At 47.0% G+C, this 14,424-nt stretch overlaps 1 protein-coding gene across 2 annotated transcripts in view; it reads left to right on the forward strand.

Moving 5' to 3' along the window:
- Positions 1 to 13,662, forward strand: part of LOC111149061 (coiled-coil domain containing 149) — a 99,151-nt gene extending 85,489 nt beyond the window's left edge. For both annotated transcript variants that reach the window (XM_022505965.1, XM_022505964.1), the window contains 2 exons: positions 586 to 702; positions 10,977 to 13,662. In XM_022505965.1, coding sequence (XP_022361673.1) covers positions 586 to 702; positions 10,977 to 11,398 — 539 coding nt within the window. In that variant the 3' untranslated portion in view covers positions 11,399 to 13,662. The remainder of the gene's footprint in view (positions 1 to 585; positions 703 to 10,976) is intronic.
- Positions 13,663 to 14,424: the final 762 nt, after the last annotated feature.

The following is a 14,424-nucleotide window of genomic DNA, read 5'->3' on the forward strand; positions in this document are numbered from 1 at the left end:
AATCAAAGGTAGCATATATGGCAGTGCCTTCTACACCATAAGATAATACTTTCAGTATAGGACATTGAGCACTAGTGAAATGCTTAAGGGCTTTACATGAATCATTTCATTTCACCACCACCTCACAGTGAGGTGGGTGCTGTCCTTCTTCCTCATCTTACCGATGAGGGCTCTGAGGCTGAGTGACTTGCCTGAGGTCAGCCAGCTAACAAGGGATGGAGTCCAGGACACAGACCCCATAGTGTGGCTCCAAAGCCCACACTCCTCAGCCCTCTCCTGTGGTTATGACTGTTATAGTCTCACCCAGATCAAAGCCATTTGGTTTTTGCCCAGGACACCAGGCTGCTCCTTCATGGTGGCATTTGTGGGTGCCTATGTCCTGAACAGACTCATAGACTGGCCCTGGACCTCACTGCCTGGTCCTCACACTATAGAAGGGACCAGCTGGCCATTGCCCTTCCACAGTGTTACCTGTGATTAAAGAAAGTGCCTTTTTCACCCAACAGCCAGTCCATTGTGTGGGGTGAACATAACCACAACTCCTCTAGTGACATAATATGTCTGTTTTCCCCTTTTCCATGACAGGGGGCAAGGACACCATACTGTTCAGTGACCCTGCTCTCCCCACCATACAGAGATCGAGATCCCCACTGCTGAAGTTCATCGAGCAGCCCACTGAGAACAAAGCAAATTCCGAGGACGGTAAGCACACCTTGATTTCTCTGTCTATCTCTGCCTGACCTGTGCCTGGCACAGAGCCGGGGCTCAGTGGATATTAGTTCTTCCCCTCCCAGTAGCTTCTGGGACACTGTGGGGTCATCCCTTGCATTTCGTCTTGTTGCTTATATGGGTTTGTGTGTTTGGAGCTTCCAGCTGAAGAACGCAGGCCTCTGTACTCATCACAGTGACACAGAGGTTAAGAGAAAGGGCTCAGGATTTGAGAAGCTCAGGCTCATAGTCCACCCCCATATTGTGTTCGCTCTGAGAATTTGGACTAGTAACTTCTGCCTTTCCCATTACCTATAAACTGGCGAGATGATGGTGCTAACCTCGGGGAGATCTCAGCACACTGCTGGGCACAGGGGAAGTGGTCTGGGAGTCAGCTGAAAAGAGAATAAAAGCTTCTCTGCCAGCACACTTTCTGGAGACAGAGTGTTTTGAAGGAGTTCAGAGGCCCGTTTAGGGTGCCAGAGGAGCCCACAAGTGTGAGAGGCAGCTGTCTTCCCATGCAACAGTCCTGTTTCCCCAGCTAAACTATCCCTCCCATCTTTCTAAGTTTTGTTTGTCTTCTTTTTCTACCCTCAATGTGATTGCCAGCTTCCAATATGACCCCAAATGATCCCCACTTCCTGGTATTCCTACCCTTATAGATTCCTCTCCACATCATATCAGGGTTCATCTATATGACTAACAGAATACAGCACAGGTAATAGTATATGGCTTCCTAGGATAGGTCAGAAAAGACACATGGGGTCTTTCTTGCTCTCTCTGTCTTGGGTCATTCTCTCTGGAGGAAGCTGGCCAGCCTCCACGTCTTGAGGATACCCAAGAGGTCCCACATGTTGTTCATGCAGTCTGGAACTGAGGCCGTCTAGCCACCAGCCATTTGGGTGCACCATCTTGGAAGCAGATTCTCCAGCCCCAGTCAAGCCTACAGATGACAGCAGCCCTGGTTAACATTTGATGACAGTTCCATGAGTGACCACTAGTGAGAACCGCCCAGATAAAGTGCTCCCAGGCTCCTGAGTCTCCAGCTGCTAAGTTTTGGGACAATTTGTGGCACAGCAGTACATAACTAATATACCCAGCATGCAGGTGCCAAGGTTCTTCCCTTGGTTTCCATATTTTCTCTCCATCTTCTCTTGCTCTGAGTCACACCTGCAACCATCACCTCTATGAAAATATTCTTGAAATATTTTCCCCCCACTGGGTACCATCTGCAGAGCTACAGTCCCTGCCTTTCCAAAGTGCAAACTTTACCACCTAAACATTCTGTGGACTTCTCAAGTATGACATCGCCAACTCTACATGCCTCCTCCCTTTTTGGTCACTCTCTCAGCTACCCCAGCTACATCTGGACTCAACCTTGATCACTGTCAGCTTTCCTTCCCCATCCATATCTTGGCTGTAGCCACTCTTTCTTCAGAGTTTCTCACACCTCCAATCCTACCACCTCTGGCTTTGGTTCAGCCCTCTTTACTTCCTCAGCATGGCTTCTGTCCCAGTTTCCCTGTCTTCTAGACTCCCCCTATTTCATTCCAATCTTCCCCTTGCTGCTGTAGGATAAAGCTTCTGGAGCACTGCTGTCCAACACGTGTGTACCCTAAGCAGAAATTTCTAATGGCTCCCAACTGTTTTCCACTTAAAATCACAACACTGCTACCCTATCTTTCTAACCTGATGATTATCTGACCTAACAACTGTGCTTGTATCAGACTGTACTAACTAGTTGAATCAGTTGCTACCATCGTGTAACAAACCACCCCAAAACTTAGAACTGAAACAACTACTATGTATTATTTATAATGAGTCTTGGGATCCAATGAGCAGTTCTGTGGATCTGAGGTGGGCTCAGCAAGGCTTGCTTGTGCATCTGTACAGCTGTGCTTTGAAATTTGTTTCAATCCTTCACACTAGTACATAGAACGGTAAGAATAGGACAGGTCTGGGATTTCCACAGAGAGGCTCCCCACGCATATGCAGGGAGAATTCTTAAGAGAGAGCACTTGACTCAGGTGGGTTTCACACTGGCCAGAAGGCAAGGCTGGGTCTTTCCAGCCAGCAGCATGGGGCTCTTTGCAAACCGGGCCTGTGACATGCTGTGCCCTCCCCCAAGCAGTCTGGAACATGCATTGGTCATCCCATGCCAGCATCCAGTGTCTACATGGAGACCTGAAGCCCTCTGTCTTCTCTGGGCTTATTTAGCTCCTGGGTGGACCCGGGGCCCCCTAAGCTAAAATGGAACATAAGCTGGGCTTGATTTTCACAAGGGTAGCATAAGTAATGGCCTGATTCAAAATGATAGCTTCCAGAGTTCCATCATTAGCTCTCATTGTTCCAACCCCATCCTTCGCCAGTGTGGGTGGGAACAAGGAAGCATTTGTGGAGCGGCTGGCAGCGGCTGGGATGGTCTCATCACCGGCGGGTCTCTGATTAATTCCGACTGAAAGAAGCTCACACTTGGGAGGACAAAGCCCATCAGAGATCAGTTAACAAAAGAAGACGAATGTCCCCTTTGGGCCAAAGTGGGAGGGTGACACATTTTTAGGAGACTAACAGTCTTTCTACAAAAAGCTACTTTTTCTTCATCTTTTCGAGAAAATATTTCTGCTTTCTGTACTATTTGTGTCATAATGCGTTTGTATCGGCTGATTGCCTCATCATTATTGATATGTGTTTTGTTATTATTACATATTAATGATACTAATTCTGTTTGTAAAACAGCACAGAATAATCACTATTATCTTCTAATAATATTTTCCCATGCTGAGCTCAAAATCCTTCATTTATGGGAAAGGCAGTGCCCTGTGTCTGCTCCCAAAGGAGAACGCACACTCTCGCGGCTCAAGAGTTAACATTCCAGAATCACAGAGTTAAAGGAAGAGTTTTCCCCCAGCAAGTAGCAGAGGCCCTAGCAGATCAACAGTCTTGACATTTTCAGCCACTTGTCTTTGTCTCTTGACAATGACTTGAGTATACTTTTTAGATATCTTTTGGATAACCAAAGGGGAGGAGAGGATTGGTAAATCTTGCGGTTGACCCACAATCTAATCCCAGATGGAATCCGGCCCCTGTATCTTCATGTTTCCCAGGCTCCGAAAATCCGGACTTTCTCAGAAAAAAATAAATGCCAGATAGGGCCAAACAATAGAACTACAGCCTTGCCCATCCCCCACTTGCTGCTGTGTTTTGACCTCTAAGGATAGCAGCAGTGTTGCTCCCTCCCGCTCCCCCCAAAAAAGGTTGCAAAGTTCTCCCTGGTAATCTCAAAGGTTTGCCATTTTAAAAAAGATTCATGTGTTTGGACACGAGCAGAATGTCATCTAAAGAAATGGCACAAGGCAAAGTACCAGCGACCAAAAGGCCCCAGTGTAATTTAGACCACCCTCACTTAGATGTAAATTAAGGTAGAGAAGATTAACCTGACCCACGGTAAAAACACCGCAAATGGTTTAGGGGTTAGGTTGTTACAGGTAAGGTTAATTAATTTTTCAGGGGCACCAGAATATACTATTAAGTGTCCTGGAAGAAGTAATTTCATAAGAGTAATTTCCAGAAGGAGTTTATTCATCTCACGTTGGTGAAAAATTTAACTGCAGAAAGGACCATAATTTACTCCTTTCGAATAAAGCTTCTTGCCCTGTGCTGGAAACTGGCTCATTTTGACTCAGTGTTTCCCATATCCCCTCTACAATTACCATAAAAATTTTCTTTTGTTGGTATGAAACTGATGTTATTGCTTCCCTGAGCTACCTCAGATGTAGCTGTTTGTGTGAGTTAGAAATCTTTTTTTTCCCAGAAGTGCCCTTTTAAGAACTTTTAGGGTAGCCACCTGAGGACAGCCTAGAACGAATTCAAGGATTGCTTTCATTTTTTGATGCATGGGATTTACATGTATGTACTCAATAGACTCATTTGTTCATGTATTCATATATATGTCCATAGATCCAAGCACTTAATAAGCTATTTATTGACTCCCCATTATAGAACATTGGCAAAGTTTATCAGCTAAGATTTCATTCTTCAGGTGACTTTTATAAGCTAATTATACATAAGTAACAAGGGTAAAAAAGTTCAAAGAAAGGACTAAGTTCCCTTGGGAGTCTAGACACAGCTCTGTGGAGATTAGGGCACTGTGGAGATTACTTTTTGTCCAGATTTCATGGAACAGGCTTTGTAGTGGAGATGGAGGTCAAGCTGACTATTGACGTTGACCGTCTGGATATGGACAGGAACCATAGCCATGGCAGCATCGTCAACCTCATAAGCAAAGGCTCAGAGGACAGGGCTGGGATGCCATAAGGGTTAGGTGTAGGGATACGAGGACAAGGGTTGGGATGTCAGGTGGACAGGCAGATGGAGGTTGAGTCGTTGAAGGCCTTGAATGTCAGGCCAAGCACTCGGCTTATATCCCAAGACCATAGCAGCCTTTGAAGTGTTTATAGCTGGGGAAAGGCACAGTCAGATTTGTGTTAAAGCTCACAGTGCTTCTTACGACTCAGGTGCGCCCAGATCACCTTTTAACAAGTTAAAAGGCAGGCTCTGAACCAGTAGGTGAGGGGCAGGGCCTGAGATCCAACACGTCTAACAGTCTCCCAGCTAATGGTGCCACCAATCTCCACAGATCCCACCCTGAGTAGCAAAACTTGAGGCAAGGTTCCTCTCCAGGCCATCTGATTAGAGACCAGAAGCAAAGAAACCTATTAGGTGTGAACGTACATTATCCTGTCCAGACCGATCCCAATAGTTGTTTTCTCAAAAATCCAGGCTGACTTCATCCACTTGTTTATATATTCATGAATTTCATTGCAAGCACAAGTCATGGCCTCATTTTCAGGTACAGTACTTTCCGTGGTCAGTGAGTTCTTAGGATGGTAATACATAGCCATCCGTATCGACATACAGGTTTTCAAAAGTATGAGGTAGATTTGGTCAAACTTCAGTCCCTGGGACTTTGTCTGTGGACCTCAGAAAGGCAAAAGAGAAAGAAAATGGCTTTTTTTTTTTAAATGTGGGAGTCAGATTTGTATGGGAGAAACTGGAGGTGTGGGGGCTGGGGTATGGGGACAGTGGTCAAGGTTGAGTCGGGCCCCCCCATGATTATAGTGTGCCAAGACATCCACCACTCGTCTACCATTATCTCTTCCTGCATCCCTTCATCTCAGTCTCATTTCAGACTTCCGGTGCGTCTAAGCTCACTAACATTTCATTTTTTCATTTTATTCATTTTCATCTTTCATTTTATTTATTTATTTGAGAGGGAGAGAAGGAGCAGGGGGAGGGCCAAAAAGAGAGGGAGAGGGAGAATCAGACTCTCCACTGAGCAGGGAGCCAGATGTGGGGCTTGATCCCAGGACTCCAGGATCATGACCTGAGCTGAAGGCAGACGTTTAGCTAACTGAGCCACCCAGGCACCCCCATATACTGTTCTTATTAACAAATACCTTTATGCACCATCTCACAGTTAAAATGGAACACACATAGGGTATTATTGTTTCGTGTTGTAGAAATTCTGAGCTGCATTTTAATTCAAACTTTTTAGATCTTTCGACTTTTTAGGCTGCATGTAGTTAGATGTATGCACTTTTGAATACCCAGTCTTTCTAAATGTTATAACTAATCCTTAAAAATTCATATAACTCTTATAAATAGTCACCACATAGCTATCGCCTGCCAGGATGTGGGTTTATGAACTATCAGGAGTGGTTTGCACTTACTCTCTGAATGCTTACTTGTTCATTGGCTGAGGCGATGTTAAGTCAAATCCAGCTGAAATTTTGGGGAAATGTACCTAGTGATTTATATAGGGAAGCCTAAGAAATCAAGCCATGACTACAGAGTGTCTGCCTTGGGAAAGGAGAGGAAGAGGCAGATACAAGGAACTACGAGTGTTTTAATCAGCTGAGGCTTCTATAACAAAATTCTATCAGGAAAGTGTCTTAAAGAACAAATATTTATTTCTCACAGTTCTAGAAGCTGGGATGTCCAAGATCAAGGTGCTGGCAGGTTCAGTGTCTGGTGAGGATCCTCTTTCTGATGCAGACAACTGCTTTCTTGCTGTGTCCTCAGTGGCAGAGACAGAGACAGAGAGAGAGAGAGAGGGTAAGAGTGGGGGAGAGAACAAGAACTCTGGTGTCTCTTCCTCTTCTTAAAGGGCACTAATCCCATCATGGGGCCTTCACCCTCATGACCACATTTAAACTGAATCATCTCCCAAAGGCCCCACCACCTAATATCATCACTTTGAGGATTAGGGCTTTCACACATGAATCGATCCACACATGGATAAGGAGAGGATACATTCGGTTCAATAGTATTGAGGGATATAAGTGGTACTTGGCGGTTGATGGGTAGGAAATACACCAATGTAGGTGGCTTCAAGGTATGATGTGGCAGGCATGAGGACATCTAGAGATTTGGGGAGAGGGGAATTCCAGATCATTCAGGTAGAGGAATCGAGCTGGCAGCTAGAAACCTGGTTGTGTGTATCCAAGAGAAAGGGGTCAGAGCCATGGATATAGAATGGAGAGCGGTGCTCATGGTCCAGAATTAAGGTCATGAGTTGGCCAGTGAGTGAAAGTGAATGAAGCAAGGGAAATGCATGGCACGTAGTTGGGGGTGGCAATCAGAGGGGCCAGAAGGAGATTTGAGATGGATAAAGGAAACTAGAAGGCATGCAGAGTAGGCTGATAATGGCCCCAGAGATTTCAGATACTAATTCCTGGAACCTGTAAATGTTAGATTCTGTGGGCTAAAGGATCTGCAGGTGTGATTGATTTACCCACTCTGAGATGGAGGGAGTATTCTGGATTATCCAGGTGGAAGCACATGTTTCCTTGTAAGAGGGAGGCAGAAGGAGACTTGACACACACAGAAAAGGCAGTGTGACCACACATGCAGACATGGGGGATACTGTTGCAAGCCAAGGAGTGTCAGTAGCCACCAGAAGCTGTAAGAGGCAGGGAATGGATCTTCTCCTAGAGCCTCCAAGGGCAAGTGACTTCGGTTCTGGCCCAGGGAAAGCCATTTTGGACTTCTGACCTCCAGAGCTATAAGAGAATAAATGTATGTTCTTTTAAGCTATGGAATTTGTGGTAATTTGTTACAGCAGCTATGAGAAACTAATATAGCATGCTGACTGAACTAGACTGGAGGCAAAACAGAAGAATACAATGTTTTGGAAACCAAAGGGAGAGACAGCTTGAGAGGAGGATGTGGCCATCAGAAACATGCTACAGAGGGGGCAGGAGAGGACTGAAGAAAGAGTGCTGGAGGTGGTGACAGCAGCTTGCTTGCTGGTAGGGAGGATACAAAGCAGGCTGAAGGATCTGAGCTGTGAGTCAGCACTGGGAAGGGGAAGCAGTGGATATAGGCTCCTAGGTCTACAGTTCAGTGCAGAAAAGGAAAGTCAAGATGGTAATTGGTGAAAAAATCTTGGAGGTTGCATATTTTATCTTTTTAAACTAGTAATACAAACACATGTTTAAAGTGTAATTGACGCAGAAGGGGCGCCTGTGTGGCTTAATCCTTTACACGTCCAACTCTTGATCTCAGGTCCTGAAATCAGGGTCTTGAGTTCAAGCCCCACATTGGGCTCCATGCTGGCCATGGAGCCTACTTAAAAAAAATAAGTAAATGAAAAGAAAAGAAAATGTAAATGACACAGAAAGGTATAAAATTAAATTTAAAGCCTTCCTCCATCCTTGTTTTCTGCTCTGACCCTCAGCTTGCTCCCTAGAGGAAAACTGTAAGTGTTAGTGTATGCCTCCAAAAAATCTTTACAGCGCAGCAAGTATATACAGAATCCCCTGTCAACGGACACTCAGATTCTTTCTAGGTTTCTGCTATTAAAAAAACAATGTCATGGGGCACCTAGGTGGCTCACTCAGTTAAGCATCCGACTCTTGGTTTTGGCTCAAGTTGTGATCTCATGGGTCTTGAGATCAAGCCCTATGTTGGGTTCGTGTTCAGTAGGGAGTCGGCTTGAAGATTCTTTTCCTGTGCACCTCCCTCCACTCACACAGTCTCTCTCTCTCTCTCTCAAATAAATAAATAAATAACCTTTTTAAAAGGCAATGTCATTGTGAGCCTCTAGGTGCATACATCTTGAAGTATTTGGGCTAATATCCATAGGTTGATTCCTAATCATGAAAATACTGAGTCAAAGGGTAAATGTATTTAGGATTGGGGTAGATATTTCCTCAATGCCCTGTCAAAGAGTTTTGCTCCTTTTTATTCTCTTTGGTAATGTATGATTGCATCTGTTAACCCCACATCTTCAGTAACACTGAGCTTTATCAAACCTTTTCATTTTGGCCAGTCTGGTAAATGAAAAATTGTATCTCTTTGCAGTAGATATCTTTAGTTAGAGTGATCTCATCGTTTCTCATGTTTGCCAACCATTTGTATGTCCTTGTGAATTACCTGTTTCCATTCCATACTTAAATATTTGTTGAATGCCATGGCACGATCAAATGAACCCACTCTACAGACAGTAACATGGACCAATCTCATATACACAAAGCGATACAGACACAAACCAGCACTTCCAGTACGATTCTGGTATGCCAATGCCAAAGACCAGACAAAACTCATCTCTGGTATCTGAAGTAGGCTAGTGGTCACTCTCGGCAGAAAAGTGACTAGGAAGGGGTCCAGGGGAGTAGACAGACTGGGAAGTGTCTGTAGTGGTTGGTTATTTTGCTTCTTGTCCTGGCTGCTGGTTCCATGGGTGTGTCCACGGTGTGAAATTCAGTGAGTTGTAGACGTAACAGTCAGCACACTTTTATGTACGTTAGACTCCCAACAAAAGAAAAAAAGGAAAGTGAGGAACTTTTTATAAGCGTTCTTGAATGCTTAGAATGTGCCAAGCACTGTGTACAAGTCAGGCGAGGCCCCCGCTTACATTCTAGAATAAGATCAACGTGTCCAATGCTGAGCACTGAGCCCAGCACAGAAAAGCACCTAAAAAGAATTGGCTGGTATGATTCACTTTAAGAGGGAGAAACCACAGGTGCCTGCAGAGACCGAAAGCCAGCATAGTATGGACAGAAGGACACACAGACATGAGAGAACCATCGGACACGAGGCTGCGGGCTGAATCAGGAGCAGATTGGGTAGGACCTTGTCAGAGACCTGAGTGAAAGGAATTAAAATTTATTCTAGAAGCAGCTAGGCTCCGGCGAAAGGTCCTAAGCAGAAAAATGCATGGTCAGGACAGGTCAACTTCTTCTAATTGTCCTGAGTTCTCCCTCGGCTTCCCCAAATCCCAGCTGTCAGGCTGAAGCTGTCTACATGTATCTGAAGCCAGTTGGATCACGGTGGAACTCTACCCTGGTCCCGGTTTCCCCGGGCTCTGGCCTCTGAAACCAGCCCTATGAGGCTCTTCCATGCATGTCACCACTCTCTGGCCTGAGAGCTAAGAAAATCTTGACTTTAGGGAACCTCAGAGTCTGGGGTCGAATGCAGACGACCGGGTGCTGAGAGGTTGCTCCCCAGGTGTGTGTCCATCCTACAGAGCCTCTGCGGCTTAGGTCTGGAAGGGACATCAGAGACTCCTGCCCCTCAATTTGTGTCTGCGGAAAGGAGGCCAGACAGGTTCTCCTGATCACAATGATTAGGTAGGAAAATAGGGCTAGGCGCCAGTTCTCAGGACCCCATTCTCTCCCATTCCCCAGCAGTCGAGCTCGAAAATGTCTGCTGTTCAGAGAAGAGGCCTGGGTAGAACAATTTAGTTAGGAGGGGTGGGGAGCTTAAGCTTCTTTTGCATATAATGTTTTACTAACACTGAGGAAACATCAGCAGTGTGCATCGAAGAATGAGGAGCTGTTGGAGAATGAGTGGGAGGATGGGGATACTAAATGCCTCCCACATCGTTCTTCTCTTTCCCACCAGGAAGGCCGCCAGCACCTCTTTTCATGACTAAAGATCCCAGGTCTTTCCTGAGCTGCAGAATCTACAGAACCTTTGTCCTCAATTTAGATGCTTAATGGGCACAAAGAAGCACAGTTAGAGGGGGAAGCAGGAGATAACCAGGCTCCCAGAAGGGATGGGTGATGTCCATGACCATGAGCACCCTTTCCCTCCGTGAATGACACCGCAGTCGCCAGGGTGGCTACTTTCTTTACTAATGTGGGTCCCTTTAGCAGCAGTTTCTGTCTCCGAGCCCCTGTGACGTGCGCCTGAGGTTGGGAAGAGAGAGGAAGCAAGGGCTGACTCCCCGCCAGATGTCTGATGCTGTCCTGGGTCTGTTTCAGGGGAGGCCCAGAGGCCAGAACGAGATGAAAGCCGGGCCGCTACTGAGGCATTGATAGCACCAGAGGATGCTGGAAGGCCGGCCAGCCGCTCCCCAGCAACTCAGAGCCATGGGAACCAGTGCAACCCCTTTCATCCTTCATCACCCCGGGTAGCGTCTGAGGAAGAAGGCATAAACAGGCTTGGAGGGGAAAGAATGAAACTGACAGAGGCAGAACCGGAAGCGGTCAGAAGAGCGAGTCTCGGGGAGACTCAGAGGCATGAGCCAGGGACAGCCCCACCGGGCCTGGCCTCCAAGGGGGAGGTCCCCAAATCTTGCCTGGGCTCCTTTGAGTCCAGCCAGGCGGCAGTCGAAGCCTCCAGCGCGGAGGACAGCAAAGAGACCCCAAAGGGTGGCGGCAAGAGGAGCGCAGTGAAAACCTGAAGAGAAAAGAGACCCGTGTGGTGACACGTCTACAGTGCAGGGGGCGGTAAAGAATTAAGTGTCTGAGCAGCTCTCAGAAGCTGCTTTCTCCTCACACACTTCCAAGTCTACAAGTGAGAAGAGACACAGGTCCTTTGGCAAACTGTGAATATCCTGATGATGCCAGCCCAGTTTGATTTATTAAATGCGCGTCCTCAAGCTTCTCGGTGTCATCTCTTTCTGCCGGAGACGCGCTGCTGTGAACACGGCCGGGCACAGAATCGTGTCAGCCATATGGCTAGTTTTCGGCATCCGTCTTTCTGTCAGCATTTGTTTTATTAGAGATAAGACATTTTTCTATTAGCGTTTAATGTTGTCGATCAAAATTATGGGGAGAGCGTGAAATGGATGGGGTTTTTAATCAGGTCCCCCATCTTTGTAATGGTTAGGCCGCTGGAGAGAAAAGTGGCATTGAGCATAATGGGTCCAGAGGGCCCACAGCTCCGCTCCATCATGTCAGGGCCCCGGAGGACCTCCCAGCGTGGGTGTTCTTGGCACCCTGCCCACAGCCCTGTCTGTCATGCCACCGACTGGCGGGTGAAGAAGGGCTTAAGCGGGCTCAGAAGGTTGGGTTTCCTGTTTGAAATCCACGTCCCCTGTGGAGACCCGTTTGTGGACTGCTTGAGCTGAGTTTTCCAGCCTGTAATTCCGAAGGATTAATCGACCTGGAGTGATGGGAGGGAGGAGAGGGGAGGAAGGGGACTCCAGTGGTATTTTGATTTTTTCATTTCTGAGATAAGAGCCAGAGCCTGGGAGCGCTGGTTCTCTGCATTCAACCTGTGCTGCCTATGGGGGTTTTGTGGCCATGGGGGGTTGGGACAAGATAAGCACTTGGGGCAGGAAACTCTTCGGGCCCATCCAGTTTCCTGTGCCACGTGAAACCTTCACTCCTCCTGCAGTGGGTTAAGGCTGCCTCCCTGTGCTGCCAGGTACCGGACCTTGAGACACAGAGCACGCGGCCCAATAGTGGAAAAAGAGAGGGAAACAAAATAACTTCATTACAGCTTGTTTTGGGGGGCTGCAGAACCAAGGACCAAGGGTCGGAAGGGAGGGGATGTCGACCTTCCTTGGTTTAACCTTGGTGGGTTAAAATTAGCTCTTCTGGATGGCACCTAGAGCTGCAGAAAATGGAAGACTCATCAAACAATAGGCCTTTCTTTGAGCAAAACTCAGTTCATTACCCCAGAAAGGCCTGATACCATATCCCAGAGCTCAAAACACCCTTGAGAACCAGAATCACTCCTATAAGAGGCTCTCCTGAGGGAAAAGAGAGGCTCCCGAGGTGGGAAAATGGCAAATTTATCCGAAATATCAGATGTGTAGAGCAGATGCACACTCCCAGGTGTGAACCCTGTGAACCCGCCCATCCGGAAACTTCCCTGCCACATTTCATCTTTGCCCTTACTCTGCTGGTGGAAATTTTGCGCTCTTTCACCCTGAAGGAGAGTGAAGTGTAGGCAAGAAGGTCCAGCTTGGGGCCGGGGTGGGCCTCCAGCTGCTTGCTTCCCACTCAACAGACATCACCCCGATAGTGGAAGAGGGGTATGCCCGGGTCAGTGCTCTGTCGCTCCCGGACCCAGGAGCTGGGATCTGGACACACCATTAGCCCCCAAAGCCCCATTCATCCCTCTGTGCTTCGGCCTCTCCCGGCTCCCCACCCCCGCCCCCTTGACTTCCTCTCCAGGGAGGCAGCTTCTGCAGCTGCAGAGTTCGCACAAGCCAGCAGGCACGGAAATAATTTTCCTGCGGCACCAGGCCTTAACTATCTGCAAATGTTCAGCGCTACTGCATAGCCTACCAGAGCCACCAAAGGAAATCACAGCCAGATTTAATACAATAATAATAAAAAGAAAAATATCTCTCCCCACAGAAGTGGTGGTTTTGACGTGCAGTCAGCCAGGTGCACGTCTTTAGGGCCCATTCCATCACCTTTGGGAAAGCAGCACTTATAATAAACTCCGCCACATTCCATCACGGGCAGGGAAACTACTGTGAGTCCCAGAGAGTGTGGAGTTCAGGGTAGGGAGGTCAGAGGGAATGAAAATCCAAACTGTGCATGCAGTCTACCTCGGAAAGTTTTCTGTTATTAGATGGAATTGGGGCCAATGAGTTGATCCTGTCACATGAGTAACCTTGACAATGCCCCATACACACACGTGACACTGTCCCACCCCTGCTGTTCCAGCCCAGTGAGGTTCCTCTGTTCCACAGACATTAAAGGGAGTTTCAGCAGTTACTTATGGCTGTCTTGTCTTTTTGAGAGTCATCGTGAAAGTGCACAGCATTAGCTGCTCTGTTCCACCAGCTAGCCTTGCATCAGTCTGAGCACGCTCAGCTACATTTCACACTTTAAGAGATTTAAACAATAGGAAAATGAATTATATTACATAACAAGAACTTCAGAAGTAGGGTATTCTGGGGCTGGTTTATTCAAGAAGTCATCAGGGATCTGGGTTTCCATCTTTCTTCTCTGCCTACCTCAGGGTCAGCTACTCCCTCAAGCTGCCAAAATAGCTGCCACAGCTCCAACATCAGTCACCTATTCTCACATTTGTGTCCAAAGGCAAGAAGGAAGTTTCTTCCCACATGGGTCCATGCATGTGTGTGCATGTGCACGAGTAAGAGTAAGAAACCTATTTCTTGTCGCATGTCAATGGTCATAATTATCACATGCTTATGTCTAAACCAAACCCTGACGAGGGAGATGGAATTCCAGAAAAGGGTTTAGGCTCCTCACATGTGAACTGGGGAGGGCCCGTCCCTGGACATGCAGACTCTAAAATGGTGAACAGCAAAACAAAATTGAGCAGTACAGGAAAGTTGAGAATAGATTTAAATAGGCCAACAGCAGCATTGTCTCTGAACCCCACCTCTGATTTTGTTTCATTTTCTTCCCTTGAAAAGGCAGACTATTGAGCTACTCATGAGTTTGGGGCTGGGGGGCGGGGCCATGGTTGTTTGTTAAGAAGAATGCCATCTCATCTCGG

The sequence above is a fragment of the Enhydra lutris genome, unplaced genomic scaffold, assembly GCF_002288905.1.
Source record: "Enhydra lutris kenyoni isolate GAN:26980312 unplaced genomic scaffold, ASM228890v2 scaffoldscaffold21, whole genome shotgun sequence".
Classification (NCBI taxonomy): Eukaryota; Metazoa; Chordata; class Mammalia; order Carnivora; family Mustelidae; genus Enhydra; species Enhydra lutris.